At 41.8% G+C, this 24,041-nt stretch overlaps 1 protein-coding gene across 11 annotated transcripts in view; it reads right to left on the bottom strand.

Moving 5' to 3' along the window:
* Positions 1–23,295, bottom strand: part of LOC115010508 (cyclin-dependent kinase 16-like) — a 39,466-nt gene extending 16,171 nt beyond the window's left edge. For 3 of the 11 annotated variants that reach the window (XR_003832484.1, XM_029435092.1, XM_029435094.1), the window contains exons 1-4: positions 22,947–23,295; positions 17,139–17,313; positions 14,429–14,593; positions 665–798 (exon numbers count right to left, since the gene is read on the bottom strand). Coding sequence is in view for 10 of the 11 variants with exons in the window: in XM_029435092.1 (XP_029290952.1) it covers positions 665–798; positions 14,429–14,593; positions 17,139–17,283 (444 nt within the window). In the remaining variant the exon portion in view is untranslated. Of the gene's footprint in view, positions 1–664; positions 799–3,862; positions 4,014–14,428; positions 14,594–17,138; positions 17,314–22,946 lie in introns of those variants that run through there. The other 8 variants (XM_029435090.1, XM_029435096.1, XM_029435091.1 and 5 more) reach the window with 7 other exon arrangements.
* Between the last annotated feature and the right edge of the window lie 746 nt (positions 23,296–24,041).

Raw genomic sequence — 24,041 nt, 5'->3', positions numbered from 1 at the left:
AAGCTGGTAACACAAAAACTAGGTTTGTGTCCGAAATCATTCACTGTTGAGTATATAAATTAGTCCACCACAGTTTATACCATAATTATATATTCTCCACAGAAATAAGGAAAACGATGATCGTAAATTGATCTTCACTGAGAGCGTACTACCACCATCCAATGCACAGGAAAACAATAAGTCAATTTAGTTTCCGAATAGGCTTTTTTTGCCATCTGATATATTCTAACTGATACTGGACCTTTGATGCCGATACTGATATCAATATTTATACCGATACAGCTATATCTGCAACAAACTAATATCGACCGATACGTGGGAATCCAACAGAACATATAGTCCTCTGAAAACAATTCCCTACATACTGTAGTGTGTTAATGAGTGAAACACACACACACACACACACACACACGCACACACACACACACACACACACACACACACGCACACACACACACAGTTTTTGATGTTTCATATTGTGCTTTATCTATATTCTGTTATTGCTAATATTACTATTTTTGTGTATTTTATAAAAAGTTGATCAATTTGTACTTAGATGCTTTGGCAAAATAGTTTTTAAGACTTTGATGCCAATAAAGCCATTTAATTGAAGCTGAATTGAAAGTTTGCGGACAAATATCTGTGATGTTTGAGTCTCCCATACCTCGTTAGAGATGCGTCGATGGTGGTTGTTCCTCATACGGACCCTGACCGGACTCTGGACCTCATCAGAAGACGTCCCGGATGCCTGATCGCTCTCCCCATCGGAACCCATCTTCACATTCTCATGGACAATACCTGCGACACACAGAGACACAAACAGAATGTTACTGTAAGAAATTGCACTATCCTTTCATTGAACCCAGGTCTTCTGGATTGCTTTTTAGTTTTGGCACTCTGCCTCTTTTGTTCTCCTTTCCTCATCTATCACTCTCTCCATGTAGCCATCAAAGGACACAACCTTTTGTCTTTCTTGGATTTCATTCACCGCTCTGAGAAAGCCATAGTTGGGTCCAGATGCTCAGATGATGGATTGTACCACCAGCCATGCAGGAGTGTTAGCAGATTGTGTACAAAATGCTATTGGTAAGATGAGGAGGTCAGAGATCGATATCACCCTGCATGCAATGGGAGCTTTCCTGTCTTTGCCTGCCGCCCCCCACACCTCCATTCCCTCCAGACTCCATCTGATTAATGAGTCATGGTGCTGCAGACAGTAATACTTCCATCAATGGTGTGAGAGTAAATGTGGGGGAAGGGTCCCTCTTTGGGTTTTAGTGTACGGTGCCTGATAGCGCTCAAGTCTGGGTCATGTACAGCACTTACAGTATGTGTGTGTGTGCATCTGTGTGTGTTTGTCTTTTTTTTGGTAGAAAAAACTGTCAGATGTTAAAACTCAATCCTAACAACACTTGTAAAATCTTGCCTTGCCATCTACTGTTTACATTTTAAACCGCCACCATAGGCAGAGGAGTGACAGATAGAGGGAAGATTATAGGATCGGCGGTGGGAGCATGATTTCGGAGGGAAGATGAAGGAGAGGAATAAGTGGAAAGAAAAATAAGTCCCTTGAGTGATTGTGACATGTCAGCCGTGCGATTGAGAGCCGGATAGGTAAAGCTATTTATTATAATGTCAGCTATGGAGTAGGGCAACACCCCCTGAGGACAATTCCAGGTCATTTGTGTGTGTCTCTTTCATGTAGTCAAGGTTAGGATTTGAGAAAGGCAAACCGGTCTAGCGATGTTGCGTTCGGGTTTAAGAATGGAAAAGATGGAATGTGGAATCAATGAGCACTGCATCAACAAAATGAAGCTCACTGGCTTTTTATTCACTATAGTTAGTGCAACATGGATTCCTCATATGGTAAGCACTGCTGGAGTTTATGCAGCCCACAAGTGTTCAGTATTAAATAGATAAATAAATATGAAAAGATAATTACAGGAATAAATTGTGAAATATATATGTACAGGAAAATAAAGAATTAAAACTCATTATTAAGAAATGTTCTACATTCTTATTTTCAGGGTTTTATATGACTAATAGGAATTGTATTTGTCTAAAATAAAAGTCTGTTGTTCTTTTATAATGGCATTTTCCCAATAACAATTTTATTTCAGGCTTTTTATTTGATAATGTCACTTTGAATGGGAGGAAGTCACAACCCTCTCACCTTTCCGCTAATCACATGCCCCCTGCCTCTTGGACTTGCAAGCAGTGAACTACCTGTGTAGATCCAAGCTGCTAATTTAAACCTACATCCTGTCTATCGGTCTAACTATCTGTTGAGAAAAGCAGCATATGCTCATTAGCAGGACGCAAGTCTGATGTACTGCCTGTGGCCTCAGAGCCAGACACAAGAATACAGAGTATGCATACAGAATAGCTTGGTAAGAAAACTGAGCAGTTGGTAGTCATATCAGGAATCAACCCTGATGGTGAAACATTAAACTCAAAGGAAACTGACACCAGAGTGTAGGGAAATTGATCCAGGATATCTACATACTGACAGACGCACACACATGACCACACGCTTACAACGAGTATCCTATTGTGTCACAGGCCTGTCTCACTTTCGGAGAGGTCCTGATCTTGTCTGTTTGTGTAAACAGTCAAGGAGATGCGGGAGGATTAGACAAGGTGACTGACCTGGGAGGAAAATTCCATCACCTGTGCCTTGAAACAATATGATACGATCATGTTCTGCTAACACATACAGCATGTGGGTTTGTCTCTCACAACAGCTTCCTCCTCAAAATAAACACACACGTACTTCCTAATCACACGGGGCATTCTTTTCCAATCTCATGCAGGTTCTTTCTGCTCCATTTCCATAGCAGACTAAGAGCAGACAGTAAATGTCATGAGTTACCACTGCCTCCCTATGTGGAGCCAGGCTGGCCTAGTTAGGGTTGCTGACTCCCTGCTAGCACGCCTGGAAGAGTGAGTGGGCTGCTTTTAGGACTATTCTTGCCTCACCCAACACTGTACTCCACTTAGCAGGAAGTCCATCTCCGGCCCATGTTGGCAGTGCCTCAGAAAATGATTGTAAAGAGCAGATAGGATGTTAAAGGAAGTAAAGTAAGTGTAAGCTGAGCCCTTCAAAGAGTAATGGAAATCTTGGTGGGTTTTTTGTCGTAAGCCCTCACACGGGAAGGCCAGTTATCAAGTTCAGTGGGTTCTTCAAGGGTGCACTGGTAGAATTAACAGTCACTGTCCACATCCAATGCATTACCCATACTGCGCTTGGAACTGAACCCTTTTACTTACTCTTTTTGCTCTTAGGCCAGAGGTTGTCTTTTGAATAAAAGACAGCATACTGTCTGAATTTGGCATGAGCAGCAGGAATAGAGATACCACAGCCATTGTGACTGACAAACAAATAGATACAATATTCAAAAGATGAACTTGAAGGACTCTTCACTTCTCTTAGAAGTCCACTGGGTCCCTGAAGATACCAACACTCACTGCCCGGGGGCCAACCCACTACATCTCTAATCTTTAAACCAGCCACATAAAGGAAATAATATTTGGAAATGAATGAATTATTATTAATTATTATAGATGTTGTAGGATCAGCAGATTCTGAAAGAAAGCTACTTAACATAAATCCATTTCTTTGTATCTATACCTCAGGACACGCGTTTGATCTTAATGTAATGTCCCACAGAGTGAAACCAGTATACAGACATGTTAATGCTATAAGAGTACACATATTCTAGGCCTTTATATGGCACAAAGGTGTAGAGATATGAACAATATCATCTATTATAACATTTGCCCTCTAAAAAATCTACCAAACTCATAATCTGGAACTCAAATGGATGAAGTTGATGTTGGTGATAACGGTGATGAGACTCACCAATACGGCTTCCTGGAACACGGCATGAGTCCAGCATACGAAGCATACGGAAAGGTGACAGCCTCAGTGGGGTGTCTCTCTCCCCCATTCTTATCCCCTCTCCCATTCTAGCCTCACCCAACCTTGAGTCCCCCACGCTGGGAGCACGCGCAGGGCACCCTTGGGGGTTACCTGACATATCCATTGTTTCAGAGGATGCAAAACAATACAGTTGGAAGTGTGATTAATAATTCAAAAGTCCAGTCAGGGTGGGACCCGGGCTTTAGGAGTTGTAGCTGTTTAAGGGCAAAATCCAGTCTTTAGGCTGTCTCTGTATCTCCAGGAGAGTCCCCTGCAGTAGTGAACAGATCTAACATCGGGACGGCAGTGCAGACTGCACAGGCACACTAATCAAAATGCAACAACTCCCTCTGCTACTACTCCACTTGAACACTGTCTCTCCCTCTCCCTCTGTTTTCCTGTAGACACTCCCTCTCTCCACCTCTCCTTCTTTCTCGCTCTTATTCTCTCTGCAGTCTCACTCTGTCTGCTGACTAAGGAAGGTCAAACTCCGTGCAGGTAGGCAAAATGCTGCAGAGACGGTCTAACACACACGAGCTGAAAACTGTTCTAACCCATCATTTTGAAATAACAGGTGTTCTTATCATCTATATAATTCACGCTGAAGCACAAACACCAAACCTACAGCTCCTTCCTTCACGTTCTCTCTCTCTTGTTAATTTTTCATTTCCAGTCATGTGTCTTGTTGTTTTTCCTGATGTTTTTTCTCCTTCTGTTCTTCCACTGTTATTCAGCACACCACTCTATTCAGGCTGTTGTGCTGTCCTTTCCACTCCCCTCTCTCGATTGCTCCCTCCTTGCCTCTGGCGCCCCTATCAGTGCTTTTAGTGCCGTTAGTCCTCCTGCTCCCTCCCTTCACCTTGCTATTACTCTCCTCCCTCTAATGTGATACCAATCTCTCTCTCTCTCTCTCTCTCTCTCCTCTCTCTCTCTCTCTCTCTCTCTCTTTCTCTCTCTCTCTTTCTTTATCCCTCTCCGTCTCTCTCTCACACCCTCCTCCTGTCTCTAGCTCTCCCTCCCTCGCTCTTCCTATCTCTGTCTGGGTCCAGAGATGGTGTTCAATATACAGTACAATCCTCTCTTTCTATTCGGGAGCCGATGAAAACATTTTCTGCCTGATCAGCCTCTTTCTTTCACTCCGTCTCTAATCGCTCCATCTCATTCGCTTTCTCTCTCTCTCTCCTGCTCCATCCCTTCTCTCCAACCTCTGCCTCCTCGTCCTTATCACTCTCTAGCGCAGAAATTGAAACCCTGAGGCTTTTGAGTGACGCTTTTGGCATCCTAGCTCACATTTTCCCCCTCTCATACATTCTCTCCGTCTTCCTGTTTCTCCCTTCGTCCTTCCCCGAAGGACCTAAAGCACAGGCCATTATCATTCTCATCTCGTGCCCACATACACACGCACTATCCCTCATGCATACCATTGCACACACTGTTCTTCCCTATAAAAACTACACAAATAAAAGGCTCTATGTGACACACCTGCACAGCAAACACAATATGAACAAACAAACATATCTTATAGAAATATCAAACAAGGAACTACCCAGCAGGATGTAGAAGTGTTTATCCTGATGAGTGTGTTGCTAACATTTGGGAGTCTCTTCCAAATGAAATGTGCAGAATGGACTGAGGGGGCAGCAGCACAAGCATCAAAGGCTTAAAAGTCCCATTACATCCCTGCAACACAACACCGAGGGATCAATCTTCGGTGTAAAGCAATGGTCTGTTAGTCTTGGAGATAATTGATTTGATTGGACAGACAGAAAGGAGGGATAATTGAATAATTTGTTGAGTCTTCATTGGTTGGATTTATTACCATTGTCTTAAAACAGTCACCATTGACGGTGTAGTGTTTTCCAGGAAGTAACCTTTGGCGGTACATTTACCCCAGTACTATGCTTTAGTGCAGGTTTGAGGAACGTTTTGTACTTTTTACTTCACTACATTGTTTAACATATATAGCTACTACATTTCAGGTTAGGATTTTACATACAAAACATATGATCAATGTATAATATATTGTTATATGTTTAAACAATCAAAAACGTAAATGAAGCAGCTAAAATGAGCTCCTTCGATCAACTAAAACATTAAATACATGCTGACATGATGCATCAACAAAAACTGGGCTATTCTGTATAATAAGTATTTTTACTTTTGATACTTTATGGACATTGTGTTACTAATAATTATGTACTTATAGTCAGTATAATTTCGAAATTTGAATGCAGAGCTTTTATTTTTAGTATTTTTATAGTATGATATTGCTACTTTTACTGAAATGTATTTTAATACTTCTTCTACCACTGGAAATAACAGGTCCAAGACATTCAAACGCACACATTTTAAAGATAATTTAATGTATTTTTCAGAAAAACTGTCTGATGGAAACATATTTTTCAAAAGATGACAAAGGACCAACCAGCAAGCTTTTTTGAGAAATACGCTGTGCACATGCATAAAGTTAAAATGCCATCTTTCACCCATAATATGCTCAAGGATTAACACTTTAAAACTGTTCCTCAAATGTGTGTGACAACTGTAAGAAAATATTAAAACCACATCCTCCCTTCATGTCAATAATCAGGTTGTCTTGTAGATCTTAACTGACAAAACACGTTCCTGCAGAACAGCTCGTACACCCTACATGTCAATAGTGATGCATTTAATCATAAGACTACTTAGACAAACACAACCATGCTTAAAACAGCTCAAATATAACGGCATAATTGGCTTAGATAAGTAAATATATGGGATAATTGGCATACTGTATACTTAACACATCTTAAAAACATTTTGAATTTAGCTATGTGTGGAAGGAGTATTAAAATAAATATTTGGGAGGACTGTGGAGTGTTCACTTCAACTTCTCTACATGAGACATACTTTCTTTGACCCCATTACCCTATACTTTGAATTAGATCCAAGTAAAGACTAATGGCCATTTACAGTGCATTGACAGACATATATTGACGTAGAGTGCTGCATCCCAGAGCTTGAAAAGTCAAAGACTCAGCCCGCCAACCATCACTGTCTCCCTGTCTCTTTGTATTCACAAGCGCAACTGTATACATCAAAGAGTTCTCTCTTGCTCTGCTGCCACCTCCTCCAGGCTTTTCACTCCCTTCAAGCTCTCATTCACTTCTTCTTGCTAACTTGTTTCAAACATTTATACTCTTGCATTTTCTTACATTTGAGCTTCCAATCAAAATATATTGTTTTATTTTTGCCTCCAGTAGTGAGACAATACAAATCAAAGTGCATACATCATCCCAGACCAGTGTTACTCATTGCGCGGCTCGGGAGCCTCCTGCGGCTTGGGAGCCTCCTGCGGCTCGGGATCCTCCTGCGGCTCGCCAAGCTTTAATTGGTGGCTCACATGGCAGGAGGCTAAATAAAAGGGTGATAGATATGATTATGCAGTCAATAGTATTGACTGCATAATCATATCTATCACCTCTTTATATAGACTCAATACAGATTTCATAAAGACAAGCAGGATACAAGCATTTATATCGCTAAATTGGAGCATTTAAATTGGAGGATACTACGACCAACCTGGCACTTCATACTCGCGTTAGCTTGGCTACTCCCGTTAAAAAAGAAAGGTACGAGCCATACAAGACGAGCAAAGGAACATTCAAGACAAGTGGACAGAGGAGTTTTTATTTGTCCTCCACGAGTCGAACCCTTCGTGCTTAATATGCAAACAAACCCGCTCTGGTTTCAAGAGAAGTCGATTTGGAGCCGCATTTCCAAACGACGCATCCAAAATTCAACGAAATTTTAATTTTAATTTTCTTCTCTTTCTGGACAACAAAGGCTCAAACACAGGACAAATAATACAGCTGAACGATTAACTGAGACATCTTTTGAGATCGCATGGATTTTGGCTCGGGCAAAAAAAACTTCTCAGACTCAGAAATTGTGAAAAACTGCTTTTTAGGTTCAGCAGAAATATTGTTTTAAGGTAATTAAGTAATTATTATTATTAAGGTAATCCTGCTTTTAATGAATGTATTGGTTGACTACATTGCATATTGTATGTTTTGGGTGGGATGACAGATTTTTATGACTGGAAAAGAAAGTGGCTTTCCTATTGTCCTATCAATGTGGCTCTCATGTAAAAAATAGTGAAGCTCACTGTCCCAGAGGAACACACAGACATAGAGAGAAGCACTCACAGGGCCGGAGGGAGAACACATTTAGACTGCAGTAATTACCTCAAAACCTTTTATCTGCATCTAAGGAATCTTATTATTCAATTACTGGGACCTGAATACCTACCGTCAGCTGCCGGCTCCCTATGTGCTGGTCTCCAATGGTTCACTCCCCCCCGCCCCTTTCTTTCCTATATTCCCATAAAGAATCACAAACATTCTTTAGCAACATCTTTCCTTTGCCTCAAGCATAAACATGTAACAGCAAGCCCTAACACACACACAAAAAGCTTACACGACCAACTACATAAAAGGAGCCCACTCCATTGTTCTTATTAAATCCAATCTGTGAGTGAGCAAAGAGGGTTAGTGTGAGCAAATGGCCGAGAGTGTAGGGAGCTAGGGAGAGGGCTACAGCGATTAATGCCGTGTTAATGCACTACATTAAATCCCTGGCATAGACAAGGTCTCTTGTGGCGTACAATACACAGAGGGAGATAAGGGTGGTCTGAAAAGCTTAATATCTTTGCCCCATTCTGCTTTTATCTGAAGGTTAAATATAGTATGTTGATGTATGTAGAGAGAAAGTGACAGAGGGGAGAAAAGAACAAGAGGAGACATCAGTGACAGTATCAGAAATAGAAGCCTGCGTCGGGTTTTGAGGAGAGTAGGAAGCTTTCAGCAGAGTCCCTTTCCTAAAACAGAAGGGAGGGCCGACTAATCCTCAACAGTGTAACTACAGATCTCCACGGAGAGAAAGAGATGAGGTAGCGGTGAAAAGCAAAAAAACAAAAAGTGCAGTGCTCGTCTTTCCTCACTGTAAGTTCAGTGTGGTGGGAGTTAGCAACAGATGAATCACAAACCTGTAAAAGCTCTCTGGCTCTGGCAACTGGCCAAACACTTCTAACATACACATATAACCCAGCAGTCAGGCCCACTTACACAGATGAAAAGTGAATTTAATTGAATACTCCTATGGATGGATAGAGCAAGTTAGAGAAATACAGAAAAAGAGAGAGAGAGAGAGAGAGAGAGAGGCGAGAGAAAGTGCGGGCAAGCTCTTTAGCGCAGCAGGAAAGAAGAGATTGCATCATCATGTCGCTCTATTTACGGGTGCGACGTGCTCTGACTGCTGAGTGACACACAGTGAGTCAGCGAGACCAACCAGTGGGAAACACACACACACACACACACACACACACACACACACACACACACACACACACACACACACACACACACACACACAGTGTACCTCGTAACATTTCAAACTACACCTTATCATGATTTTAATAATAGTGTAGTATCTATTATGGGTTCTTAGGCAAGCTACATCCATTTTGGGGCTTTTTCTGAGCTCAGAGACAGCTGTGGGTGAGTCACTTTGCCAGACAGCCTGTTAAGGCTTAAGGCTGGTATGTTCACATATTCCTACATATTACTGGCCTATCTCCATATTCCCTACACTTTATTAATCTCTTAAACACCATTAATCTGTGTCAATACATTCTAGTGATGTTGATTTGCTGATCTTCATAGATCTTGTTATGCGTATGGTTCAGAAACATCGTCGTGTTCTGACTTGTCATGTTTAAAAGAATAGTTGTAAAAGTAAAAGATGAGAAGATCGACACCACTCTTGTACTGTATCTGGTCATCACAGACAGGAGACGGTTAGCTTAGCTTAGCACAAAGACTCAAAGCAGAGAAAATATCATAAGCGAATTTACCAAACTGTCAAACTATTCCTTTAAGAGCCATCCAAAGACATTTGTTGCATCCTACTACTTCTGTATGGATACTACTACTACTGCTGTATGGATACTACTAATGCTGTATGGATACTACTACTGCTGTATGGATACTACTGCTACTGCTGTATGGATACTACTACTGCTGTATGGATACTACTGCTGGTGTATGGATACTACTGCTACTGCTGTATGGATACTACTACTGCTGTATGGATACTACTGCTGGTGTATGGATACTACTGCTACTGCTGTATGGATACTACTATGCTGTATGGATACTACTAATGCTGTATGGATACTACTACTGCTGTATGGATACTACTGCTACTGCTGTATGGATACTACTAATGCTGTATGGATACTACTACTGCTGTATGGATACTACTGCTGCTGTATGGATACTACTACTACTGCTGTATGGATACTACTGCTGGTGTATGGATACTACTACTACTACTGTATGGATACTACTACTACTGCTGTATGGATACTACTGCTGGTGTATGGATACTACTGCTGGTGTATGGATACTACTGCTGGTGTATGGATACTACTACTGCTGTATGGATACTACTAATGCTGTATGGATACTACTACTACTGCTGTATGGATACTACTGCTGGTGTATGGATACTACTGCTGCTGTATGGATACTACTACTACTGCTGTATGGATACTACTGCTGGTGTATGGATACTACTGCTGGTGTATGGATACTACTACTACTGCTGTATGGATACTACTACTACTGCTGTATGGATACTACTGCTGGTGTATGGATACTACTGCTGGTGTATGGATACTACTGCTGGTGTATGTATACTACTACTGCTGTATGGATACTACTACTGCTGTATGGATACTACTACTGTTGTATGGATACTACTGCTGCTGTATGGATACTACTACTGCTGTATGGATACTACTACTGCTGCTGTATTGATACTACTACTGCTGTATGGATACTACTACTGCTGTATGGATACTACTACTGCTGTATGGCTACTACTGCTGGTGTATTGATACTACTGCTGCTGTATGGATACTACTGCTGCTGTATGGATACTACTACTGCTGTATGGATACTACTACTGCTGTATGGATACTACTGCTGGTGTATGGATACTACTGCTGCTGTATGGATACTACTGCTGCTGTATGGATACTACTACTGCTGTATGGATACTACTGCTGGTGTATAGATACTACTGCTGGTGTATGGATACTACTACTGCTGTATGGATACTACTGCTGGTGTATTGATACTACTAATGCTGTATGGATACTACTAATGATGTATGGATACTACTGCTGCTGTATGGATACTACTGCTGCTGTATGGATACTACTACTGCTGTATGGATACTACTGCTGCTGTATGGATACTACTGCTGCTGTATGGATACTACTGCTGCTGTATGGATACTACTGCTGCTGTATGGATACTACTGCTGCTGTATGGATACTACTACTACTGCTGTATGGATACTACTGCTGGTGTATGGATACTACTGCTGCTGTATGGATACTACTACTACTGTATGGATACTACTGCTGATGTATTGATACTACTAATGCTGTATGGATACTACTGCTGCTGTATGGATACTACTGCTGCTGTATGGATACTACTGCTGGTGTATGGATACTACTACTACTGCTGTATGGATACTACTACTGCTGTATGGATACTACTGCTGGTGTATGGATACTACTACTGCTGTATGGATACTACTACTGCTGTATGGATACTACTACTGCTGTATGGATACTACTGCTGGTGTATTGATACTACTACTGCTGTATGGATACTACTGTTGCTGTATGGATACTACTAATGCTGTATGGATACTACTAATGCTGTATGGATACTACTGCTGGTGTATGGATACTACTGCTGCTGTATGGATACTACTAATGCTGTATGGATACTACTGCTGCTGTATGGATACTACTGCTGCTGTATGGATACTACTGCTGCTGTATGGATACTACTGCTGGTGTATGGATACTACTGCTGCTGTATGGATACTACTAATGCTGTATGGATACTACTGCTGGTGTATGGATACTACTGCTGCTGTATGGATACTACTGCTGGTGTATGGATACTACTAATGCTGTATGGATACTACTGCTGCTGTATGGATACTACTGCTGCTGTATGGATACTACTGCTGGTGTATGGATACTACTGCTGGTGTATGGATACTACTGCTGCTGTATGGATACTACTGCTGGTGTATGGATACTACTAATGCTGTATGGATACTACTGCTGCTGTATGGATACTACTGCTGCTGTATGGATACTACTGCTGGTGTATGGATACTACTGCTGCTGTATGGATACTACTGCTGGTGTATGGATACTACTGCTGCTGTATGGATACTACTAATGCTGTATGGATACTACTGCTGGTGTATGGATACTACTGCTGCTGTATGGATACTACTGCTGGTGTATGGATACTACTAATGCTGTATGGATACTACTGCTGCTGTATGGATACTACTGCTGCTGTATGGATACTACTGCTGCTGTATGGATACTACTGCTGGTGTATGGATACTACTGCTGCTGTATGGATACTACTGCTGGTGTATGGATACTACTAATGCTGTATGGATACTACTGCTGCTGTATGGATACTACTGCTGCTGTATGGATACTACTACTGCTGGTGTACGGCTGAATGTTATTGCATCAAAACCTTTTTAGGTACTAACTAAAATATGTCCGTAGCTCAGAGTATTGAAAACCATCGAGTGCTGAAAGCTGCCATCAATTGTCTGGTTCGATTCGTAAATCAATTTACTTATTATTTGATCAGAAAGACAGAATTTAGTAAATTATCATTTTGTTTGGTATCATATTAGCAATAGTATTGAAAATGTATAACTATTACTATACGTAGCCCTATGCTGCGGTCCCTATTTCTCTACAGGGATCATCTAAATTTCATCCATCCATTCTTATTATATTCTCAGCTCGCAGGATCACAATGAACTGTAAGCTCCTGATACAAGACTAGTTCTCTTGTCAGCCAGAGTTCAATGGATGAAAGGAGTCGCGTTGTGGTCTATCTGCAGTTCACTCAGCCGAGGACTCACGAGATATACAGCACAAAGCTAATATGACCCCTGAAGGAGCCATTGTGGAACTAAGACTCTTCTACCACTCCTGTCTGTCTGTCGCTCCCTCCTTTCCTCTATACTATTCTCCTCTTTATCGCTCAGTCTCCCGTAATAAATATCTGCATTTTTTAAGCTCTTAACCAGTCTCCTACATCCAAGTGTATAGCCCCTTCCGATTCGCTCCATCCTCGACTCTGCCTTCTTCTCTCCATCCCACTGCTTCTGATATAAGCCGTTCTGCCACAGTGGGAAATGAGATTACTGGGATCCATATAGCATCAGACCACACGTTCCATTACATAATGTAGACAGAAGGAAAAAATTATTGTGTGAGCACATTTGAGTGTGTTTTTGTGTATGTTGGATTAAGGTCATTAGAGTTTTAGCCTTTCAGATTCGTAGTAAATGTTGGGAGGATAGCCAAGTTGTGACAGTTAATACGGTTTTACACTGAAAGCCCACATATATGAATGCCCGCACAAACACACACACAGACACACACACCGATGTCATGTTGATGTCAATGTTGCTTACTGTGTGTGTGTGTGTGTGTGTGTGTGTGTGTGTGTGTGTGTGTGTGTGTGTGTGTGTGTGTGTGTGTGTGTGTGTGTGTGTGTGTTTTCTAACCACAGGTGGCAGTATTGCTCAAACTTGATTTGCGCTGGTAAAACACTCATAAAATTATAGAAAAACACAGCGGAATATTAAGTTAATGCTTGCAAGGACAAAAAGACACAGAAGAGCGCTCTTTACTGAACTACTGACACACAGAAGAAATAAAAATATGCAGGAAATGTTACAACAAAGAAAATGATAAAGGAAAACTGGGATATGAATGAGGAGACAGTGAGGTGTGTTGTCTGTGAGTAAGTGTAAAGTCTTGTAGCGGTATTACCAAAATAGAATTTAAGTAATTAGGCAGGACGATGGCTCCTGTCCGTGTTATATTATATCATTTGATTATTCTTACTGATGCATTTCTGTACATGAAGTGGATAAATGAATCTGTAACAATGCCTCAGATTGTATATACGGATCATATAATGTATGTATAAAACCTTGATCTTCAAAGGAACTAGCAACTATAGCAGTCAGACACATTTGCATTTAACAATATCTGCCTCTTAAATGTATTAGAGTATAAGTATACAGTAGTATAACATTTAAATACTCAAGTACAATACAAACACAGAAAACAGTAGAGTACTTGAGTATATGTACTTAGTTACTTTCCACCACTGCTTTGTTTTAAAATGATTTCTTTAGTAACTTCTGGCATAAATGTGCTTCAGGCTTTGATTTAATTCTCCAAACTAAAGATTCAGATATTTGGAATTAAAACAGTTTACTTGTACATACAGTAAGTGTGTGTGTATGTGTGTGTGTGTGTGTGTGTGTGTGTGTGTGTGTGTGTGTGTGTGTGTGTGTGTGTGTGTGTGTGTGTGTGTGTACCCAGAGATCCAGTCCTGTGAAGGCTCAGGTAGGCTCTGTCTCTCTCCAGCCCCCCACCCGGCTCTCTGCGCAGGGCGGTGCGGCCCAGATGACCAGCATATTGACGCAGGAAGGAGGGAGCACTGTGTGAGGCGGGAGGGTGCACGGCGCACACAACCATGGGCTCTGAGACACGCGATGCAGGCGGACAGCCAGGGAGAGAGAGGAAACGAAAGAGAGACAAGAAGAGAGTGCGAGAGAGTGAAAGAAAGTGAGGAAAAAGCTCAGAAGGACAGCAGGTTCACACAAACCAAAAAAAGCAACAATAAGAGGAAGACGAAGAGATGAGGAATAGCAGAAGAGAGGGAACATAAGGAGCAACATAGACATAAATTGAAAGAAGGAATAGGAGGAAGAGAGAAAGAGAAAAAAAAATGACACAAGGTCACACAGATACCAGACACAGAAAGGTGGCAGAACATGTACAATATGTGGTAGTGATAGATAAACTGGTGGGAATTTATACAGCTGCTGTACTCGTGTTAGAAGAGGAAACAGTTGTGGCACACAGTTACAGAAATAGCCATGGAAAGTGTATGAGGAATGAGGCATGCATAGTGAAAGATATGTTGAGACTGATAGTTGGGGGAGAAAAAGAGGCGTGCACACATAAAACTAGCAGACGCGTTGTAGGAAACAGGCCACAGAGGTAACGGAGTAGCCAAATCACAGATGGAAGGACTAGAGTAGATATTTAGCTAACTGGTGAGGTTCAAATGTAAGCTTATGAATAAAGAAGTTACTTTTTTAAAGCACCTAACTCACCTAACACCCTGTCAGTGCGTTTGTATCATCACCTTTCTTTCACATTCATTAGTATTAATGAATCCTTTGTGCAGAATGTGGGTGGAAGCCCACATGTCACATCTCCTATGTTGCAAATAATCCCCAATTTTCCCCACATTGCACTGCAAATTCCACTAAGATCCCAAGCACTAGGGTTTAATGTTCCTCTAAAATCCTCACATGATTCCCCCCCCCACCAGTCTCGACTCCAGTAACACGTGTCTTTTAAAGAACACAGTGGAAGAAAAGATCTGAGGTTAGCGCCATCTAATTAGCACTTTGAAAAATGTGGGGAGTATTTTTTTTTTTGCACAGCCTGACTAAGATATATAAAGATGGGGGAGTTTGGGGGAGGTGATGCATCAAGGGAAAAGGGCAAGAGGAGATGGTGAGAACAAGATGTAGTGCAGTGGTTAAAGTTTAATGTCCCTCTCCTCATCCTCTACATCACTTCCTCTATCCAACTCTCTCTTCCTTGTTCTCTGCGCTCTCTGGAAATGAACTGAATGAGCTTGCACTATTAAAGACTAAAGAGCCTACAGAGATGCCAGGGAGTCAAATTAATCAGGTAGAGGTATGGATGTTGCTGCCAACAACAACTGGTATCAAAGAACAAACATTATTGCTCCCTGTATCAAAACTGCAAATCCGTCAAATGCTCTAACCTAAATCACAGCACCGATATATTCGAGACTTTCTTCTTGTTTTCTCACTTTTGTGTCTGTCTTTCCTCTTTCTATTTCTCTGAGACAAAGCATCTTCTGAAACCTCCCTCGATCTATGTTCTGACCTGGTTTCCGTCTGGAGCAAGATAGGACGCAAACACACACAAAGACCGATCACACACACACACACGCGCGCGCGCACAGTGTTTGTGCCAGGTGAGGTCTCAGATTTCTCTCCGAGGGGTCCTGTAATCCTGGAGGATGCCCAGCAGATGGCACCCAGAGTTGAGATGTGAATGACATTGCTTTTTGCACTAGGAGCTAAGACTTTTTTCTCATGTGAATACACAAAACACACAACGAAGCTTTGTGAATTCACATACATTTCCAGTATACTACTTCTGTCAGTCCTGATGATTAACAAGTGAAATGAAGTGAACAGTGAAGTGAGGGTGATGAAGCTGATGATGAAGTGAAGATGATAAAGGTAGGTTGAAAAGCTGAGGTGAAACTTTCTGTCAGTTTTGTGCGTGCATGCATGTATGCCTTCATGAGAGTTTGGGATTTTAATAAACACACAAACATTTTTGAAACACACATGCTGTTTATGCGATACTTCTATTAACAAATACATTATTTCAGCGTGCAGTTAAGTGTAAATTGAAGAATGAAGAGTGGAAGACAGTGGAATATCTGCTGCCCTAATTTGGCATAACCTTCCAGCATCTCCTGCGATGATCAGTTATGACTTCTATTTTAACTCTATCCACCTACACCATCATTTAAAGACCACTACGTTGGTTAATATTTCTTCTTGTACTTAAGAAGCTTGATATGAAGTCTTAAGCTCTGTTGGAGCACATGAGAAACTACTCTTTATATCGCGTGGCTCGCCTACTCCTTTGTGGTAAGACCCTAGCCATAGCAGATGTTGGAGTCAAACTAATCACTGTGTGACTCCTAAGAGGGTCATGGAGGTGACACAATTACTCTTCATCATAACGACAACACACGCTGCCTTGCTATCTTTATCTTTTTTAAAGCTTTTTTTCTTCTGTTATGAACTGAGATGCTGTATTGACATGCAGTAAACAGATTAGATGTATAAATATGAATATAAAGTTATTCATCATTAAAGATTTTGAAGTTTTGTCAGCTGCAAAGCGTGAGAGTTCCCCTCGTGGCTGCGTGATGGCATCTGCTGAGCTGCTTGTGCATACCTGTGTTTGTCTCACCATCGTCCGTGGCTGCGGATGGCTCATCCAAGGCCATCTGTTCGGCCAGTTCTGACAGAGAGTCGTCGACGGGCCGAGCGCTGCGTAGAGACATGGACAACCTCCGCTTGATTATCTTCATCCTGTCCATCTTCTCACCGCACCTCCAGGGCCCACAGGCCTGAGAGGGGAGGGACAAAAACCAACATCATCATTAACATCATCATCAGCACCACCTGCATCCCTATCATCATGGTCATTGTTCTCATTATAACATCAACAGCTCGATCCACGCTGCCCTGTTAATCTTCATTGTACAGTGAAACTACTGCAGTGCAGCCTCGGCGCATTTTCTACAGTTCTTTGGGCTCCCGATGATTGTGTTTGCTCACGCAGCGTGTGTTCTCATTGTTATGTATCCCAAGAGCAAACATTGCAGGATAAAAGACACAGAATGAGAGAGCAGACCCAGAGAGACAGAGAGAAAGGGAGAGAAAGAGAGCAACAAACAAAAAATGTACAATAAAACATGTAAATGGCTGACTGTGCAGCTCCCCAGAGGTTTCAGACAAGAGCAGGTCTCCCTGATGAGCTGTGATTGACATGCTTTTCACTGGGTCCTCCATCAACTATCCATGACGATGTCAGGGTATTTAAACAGTAGACATCTACAGTATTCTAATGCAGATAAAATGTTTCATATGACAAAAGAATAAAGTTCTTCATACTTTATATACACACCATCTACTCTACAGCAGTCCAACCTAAGCTAGTGTCCATGTGACAACAACCAAACAACTCCGATGGAAAGCTGGTTTCAAATACTTTACAGTATACTGTGTGTGGTTATGGGAGAGAAAATAAATCCTGTCCTTAAAATAAATGGGGGTGGGGCACATGTTGTTTCTCCAGAAAAGTGCTCTTCGTATTCACTGGTGGCCCTCCTATGTGTACTGTGTATTTGTGAGAGTAACGTGAGCTTTAAATGTTATATATTGTTTAGAGTGCCCCTGAGCAGACATTTGTAATGTGGCTTGTGTGCGTATCTACGGTACGTGTGTCTTTGCGCAACTCTGTATTTATGTGCTGAAGTCACTCTGTGTGTTGTGTTCCTCTCCGCTCTGCTTTTCTGGCCTGGAGGTAGAAGCCGCTATGGCAGAGTATTTCTGTCTCCCTTCCACTTCTTGCTACTTCTATCTAACCCATAAGGGCTCCAGAGCTGACATGCACAAGTGTCCACACACACACACACACACACACACACACACACACACACACACACGCAGACACATGGCACCCACTGCCTTTCTCTTTGTGTCCAACCTTGGAGGCTTCAACAAAAGCCATTCATCCTTTCAGGCTCTCAGTCTTTTAGGCCTATTAGAGACAGCCAGTGCTCTGAGGGAATTCAAACCCAGCGATCCTCACTCAGGACGACTGGCTTTTTTTTTCACGAGAAGATGCGCTCAGGCGAGTATCCATTGCTAACAACATTGCCTCTGCCAATTTACATGAGCCCAGTTGGATGCGGTTCGCACATCAACCGGAGGCGTTCCTCCAAGACGAAGAAGAAAAAAGTTTCAAAAAGGAACAGAAGAACGAAAGGAGAGCAACTCACTTTCATTTCATATCATCCGTCACTCATGGATTATCAGTATGGAACGAATCTCCCTCCCCCCTCATTTGCATGTTTTCCCATCCTTCACTAGAGAAGAAGCCTGCTCGGACAAGGAGATTGGGGTTCTCATCATGCAACCTTGCAGCCGTGATCCACACATTTTCAGGAATAAATGGCTCACATTACGGGGGGGGGGAGGGGGGGAACAGCCGATAATACGCACTGCTTATTATCCAGAATAATACATACAGTGTTATCATTAACACACACTTACTCTCACATCGGGGTATTCCCACACACACAAACGGACACATAATAATGACTCATTTCACAGTCTTCATCGTATCTCTGTTGAATTAGCACGAACAGTAACGCAGTGGGAATCTTATTACCCAGCAGCTCATAGAGGGAAACACTTCAGGGTACCACTGTATTATGTAGTTGAGATTTTCCAATTTTTTTATAATATGGTGAAATAAAGTGTAGTCTGCCACAAAATAAGCAAACAACATATATTTAATGGGAATATTTTACTAAAAAAGTACTTATTCCAACTAAGTTTGGTAACTTCTCCCATCTGCTTTTAAAGAATATATCTCGAGAGATACCCAACAACAATTAGTATCATTGTGCAATGATTATATCTTCACTTGTATTTGTTGATGTATGTATTCAGGCAGAAACATAAACATTTCTGCCTGACAGCTACATTAAAAAGTGACTTTTAATGACTTTCCCTCCTTTACTTTTTGATGCTATTTTTAAATCTTTGCTGCACTGTTGCAATATTAGATTTGTGTCATTAAACTAAGGGCTGGGCTGCATTCAGTAAGAGACTTTTATACTTAAGGATAATGTAAGCCATATTTAATATATAAGTGTATCTGTCTTTGTTCAACTTGTAAAGAAAAAAAAAGTTTCGAGAAAAGTGTTATGAATATGCGTTGGATGTTGAGTCTTGTCTGGTGCAGATGGATGTGGCAGTGTGAAGAGCTTGGCAGAGGCACAGCAGTGAGTGGGACGGGACATGTGGCTCCCGGCTGCAGCGTGTGCAGGCCACACTCACCAGACACCCAGCAAACCACGAACGACTGATACAAAACTCCCACTAAACGGAGGGACAGACTCCAGAAGACGGAGGTTTCTCTCCCTCCTCCAAAGACACAACAAGCCCTTCTGCTGTTTTAGTTTTGTTTGAAAGCAATACGGTGCACTGTTGATGAATTTGCAAGCAGTATAGCATGAGCTGTACAATAAAACAAACGCAAAAGCTCAAAGGTTAATAGGGTAAGTGATATATATAAAAGAAATAAAACTTAGCAGTAAGTTATGTGTGTGTGCCTCTGAGCATGTGCACATATGTTTCCACATGTGTGTGTGGGTGGTGGGAATTGATGTGGTAGCATGGAGGTGAGGTAAACTGACACACCCCTGAGGAGGACAGAGGAGGAACACAGTGTGATTTATTCAAGACACACACCATTTGGGTTGCTAGGTTACAGGCCCAGGCTGGAACCGCCGTTTCTCACTCTGAGGTGAGGAGAAGAATAAAGGAGACAGAGAGTGGTGAAAAGCTGAGAATTCACAATTCACATCTCTCTATCCTCCCTGTCATGCACACACACACACACACACACACACACACACACACACACACACACACACAAAGACAAACACAGACAAACACACACGTGTCTATGTCAGCTATAAGAACTTCCAGCGCTCCAGTGCTTGGGATGCCACGCGAGTGCTGCAGCACTTGCTCTGGGATTCCAATGCAAAATATACCTCTTTAATAGTCAAAAGAGTGAGTTGACCTGAGTCAACTGAGTCAACTGAGTCTGCAGTATACACAAACACTAGCTAGCTGTAAGTTTGACACACACATGTACAAACACACACAGACAGAAATTACTTTTATCAGAACAGAAGGGAACAGCTTGGCCAAGAGTGAGACCAAGAGCGGATTTGTTTCAGCCAGATATTGTCCTGTACCGCTCTTTGTTTCCTTTTCATCACAAAACATATAAGCATTTTTCTGTAATTCAGTGGCACATGTATCATACACATGAATACACTCACATACAATGTGGCAGAGTGGAATGGGCACTCAGTGGCACTCCGAACAGTGCTCTGTGTGGTGGCCTGAGGATGCATGACTAATGCACAAATCTGCCCAACTACAGAATCCTACACACATCCACACCACACACGTTAATCAACAGATAACCCAAAAGTTGTCCATCTCCTTATAAGCCCAATGGCTCCTCTTCAGCATCTCTTCTGTCGTTTAACCTAAATCTCCCGAGTTAGATGAGTAGAAGGAATTATGGAAAGAAGATGAATGAATGAGCCAAAGCACAAGACGATAGAAAGAGCAAAAGGCCATTTTCAGCGACAAGAGGAAGAAGGAAAATATAGTGTCTGCCTCATATTACTTTGGGGAGGTCTGGCTCAAAGGGTGCATACATAGAATGCTGTAATGTCACTTAGGGATGGATAATGTGGCTGAAATCAATATTACAAAATTAGAGGGTAAAAGTGTTTCGATATGGCAAATGTGTACAAAAACTAAATATATAATCATCCAAATGCTGTCCAGTGTAATTACCTGTGTTCCTTTGTATTACGCCAGACACAACGTTTCACACATGTAAATGAATACATATACAGTTAGCTTTGAATAATTAATTATGAAGACAACTATTTGTAAAAGGATCGCATGATATGATTCCACTGAAAGATGGTACATTGAATAATTGGCCAGTCAAAACTTAATTATTTAGTGGCATTATACATTATTAATATTAGGCATTATTATTATTATTATTATGATTATTATTCTAAGTTGCCAGGGCACTCCTGTAAAAGAAAATGTTAATATCAGTAAGGCCCTGTCCTGGTTAAAAACGTCAATATTTAACAGAATAGTGTACAACTGAGTGATATTCAAACCTGAACACACAGATACGAGTGCATCCTGCACGGTAGGACCTAAATTTCAGGACATTACACTGTGTTAAAATAAGACCATGAACGAAGTCCCAATTGGCAAAAAAAAACAACATACAAATAGTTAACAATACTCGTGAAATTGCGTATGGTGTTTATAAAGACTGCTATCGAGGCCCTTACCATAACTATGATCTAATTATCATTATGAAGACAGTTACACCATGAAATATAAAGGCCTACTGTAATAACACAGGGCTATTATTGGTCTATAATTATTAGTGAGTCGGTAAAAGGCAGTGACGGATGCGCATGATTTTCAATCCGGACATCCCACACTGAGTGTTTAGCGGAATAATTTAGCGGTAAGTGTTATTCACAACACGCTGCTGAGATATTACGCGTTCAGATACATGCGTTTGCTAATAACTGTTCAACCTATGTTGGTTTTAGTACTCGGCTTGCCATCGGCGAACATCCAAGAGGATATCGACAACACTGCGTGACCCCAGGACTGTACTGTCACATTTGCGGACGGGCGAGAGTCCTGACAATATCCCATGTAACTAGACATGACTGCAGGCAAGAGCGCACATAAGTGGGCAGCAAGCACGACAAATATCACGGGACTTGATCCAAAAACGCAGTTCGTGTCGGGCCTGCTTGCCTGACTGAGATTCCTCTACCTTCCAGGCCTTTTGCCTTTTCGGTCAGTTCCTTTCTCCCCGTGTTTTCCTGACGCTTGTATCCGGGAGGAGGAGAGTCAGGCAGGGCAAAGAAAAGTTACACGGCCATCCGGCCGGCGGAGAAACTCCATGGGAATAGGAGTAGAAACATCTATGAGAGTATCCCGATGTTATTATTAACCATTTTTATGGGTTAGGAACCCGAAACCATTGCAGGGACTTTTCACTCGATCTACGGTGTTGTTATCGCTATGTAACACTTTTATCTGCCATGGTGTCACTTAGAATTTCTTATTACGATCCGGGGTTTTACACTGATATTTGTAGCCTATATAAGTACCCACATCAGTCCCATTTAGAAGCACATTTACGCAGTATAATCCCGTCACAATCACCAAAATACCTTTGTTTTAATCGGAAGAAAAATGACTCCACCTGCAATGTCAGGTGATAGGACAGTCGTGGTTATGGCTGCTCGTTCTCTCAACATTGTTGCTACAGGATCAAAACGTGGAGTGAAGACATAAACAAACAAACAAAAATACCCCTGCCACTGACCTGCTAGTGTTTCTGATGCAGGAGACTATTGTTCCACTTGTGAATGGTAATCCAGGCAGCACGCTGGGATGAATCCACTGCGACAAGTTCCTCCAACTACTTTGCTGTAAAACACACCAGATTGCCTATTACCCGGCAAGTAAATCTTATCCCTGGGTGAAACGGTGTTTTGCAGTGTCCCGTCGCCCGAGTGAGTGCATCGTTGACCTGTAATAATGCATTATTTGTCTTTACTTTCGCTTATAAAGAGCACCGTCCCGTCCGGTGATGATCAGCCATATCGCTGCTGCTGTGTGGATCCCAAGTGGAAGCAGTGGCGTGATCCCGGAAAACACCGCAAGGGGTGTGTGAGTGCATGTGTGTGTGTGAGTGAGAGAGACTTTGAATGTGTGTATACAGAGTCTCTAACCTCCACCCCCAACTCTCTCTCTCTCTCTCTCTCTCTCTCTCTCTCTCTCTCTCTCTCTCTCTCTCTCTCTCTCTCTCTCTCTCTCTCTCTCTCTGTCTGTCTTTGTAAAGGGGTGGGGGGGTCAAAAAGATTAATTTGGGGTGCAATGTCACCGGGGAAATTAGCCTTCATTATCCAAGCCCCATACTCATCTAAATATGCACCTCAGAGAAATTCCTGGTGAATAATGCATTGACTGAAATTTATGGAAATTCAACGGTATGATCCTACTGCTTAGTTGGCATCAACATGAGTGAAAATTCAAGGATAATTGCCAAGCTTCACTTCCCCCCTTGAAATAGATTTTCCTAAAGTCCCAAAATTGAGAAGTTTAGATTCTTACTGATGCACACATCAGATACATTACAGGCCAGAGTGTAAAACACAGGAAGAGTTAGGGTCAACTGGATTACATTTAATTACAGCCCAGATACATTTAGTAGCATGCATATTCTCCCTTTGATATAAAATGGCTACAACCTGGATGACTACTGGAGACCTACTCCTGTGCTTTAATCTAAACGTGCTTTAAATTGGTTTTTTTAACTAAATAAAAGTGAACGTGGTCCCTTTTTTCTTCGGGAAACACCTGGATCCACAACAATTACGTCAGAAATCACAGATGACACAGCAAACGCAGTTGATGA

This window comes from Cottoperca gobio, chromosome 7 (genome assembly GCF_900634415.1).
Source record: "Cottoperca gobio chromosome 7, fCotGob3.1, whole genome shotgun sequence".
NCBI classification, from domain to species: domain Eukaryota; kingdom Metazoa; phylum Chordata; class Actinopteri; order Perciformes; family Bovichtidae; genus Cottoperca; species Cottoperca gobio.
This window is presented reverse-complemented; position numbering and strand designations above follow the sequence as displayed.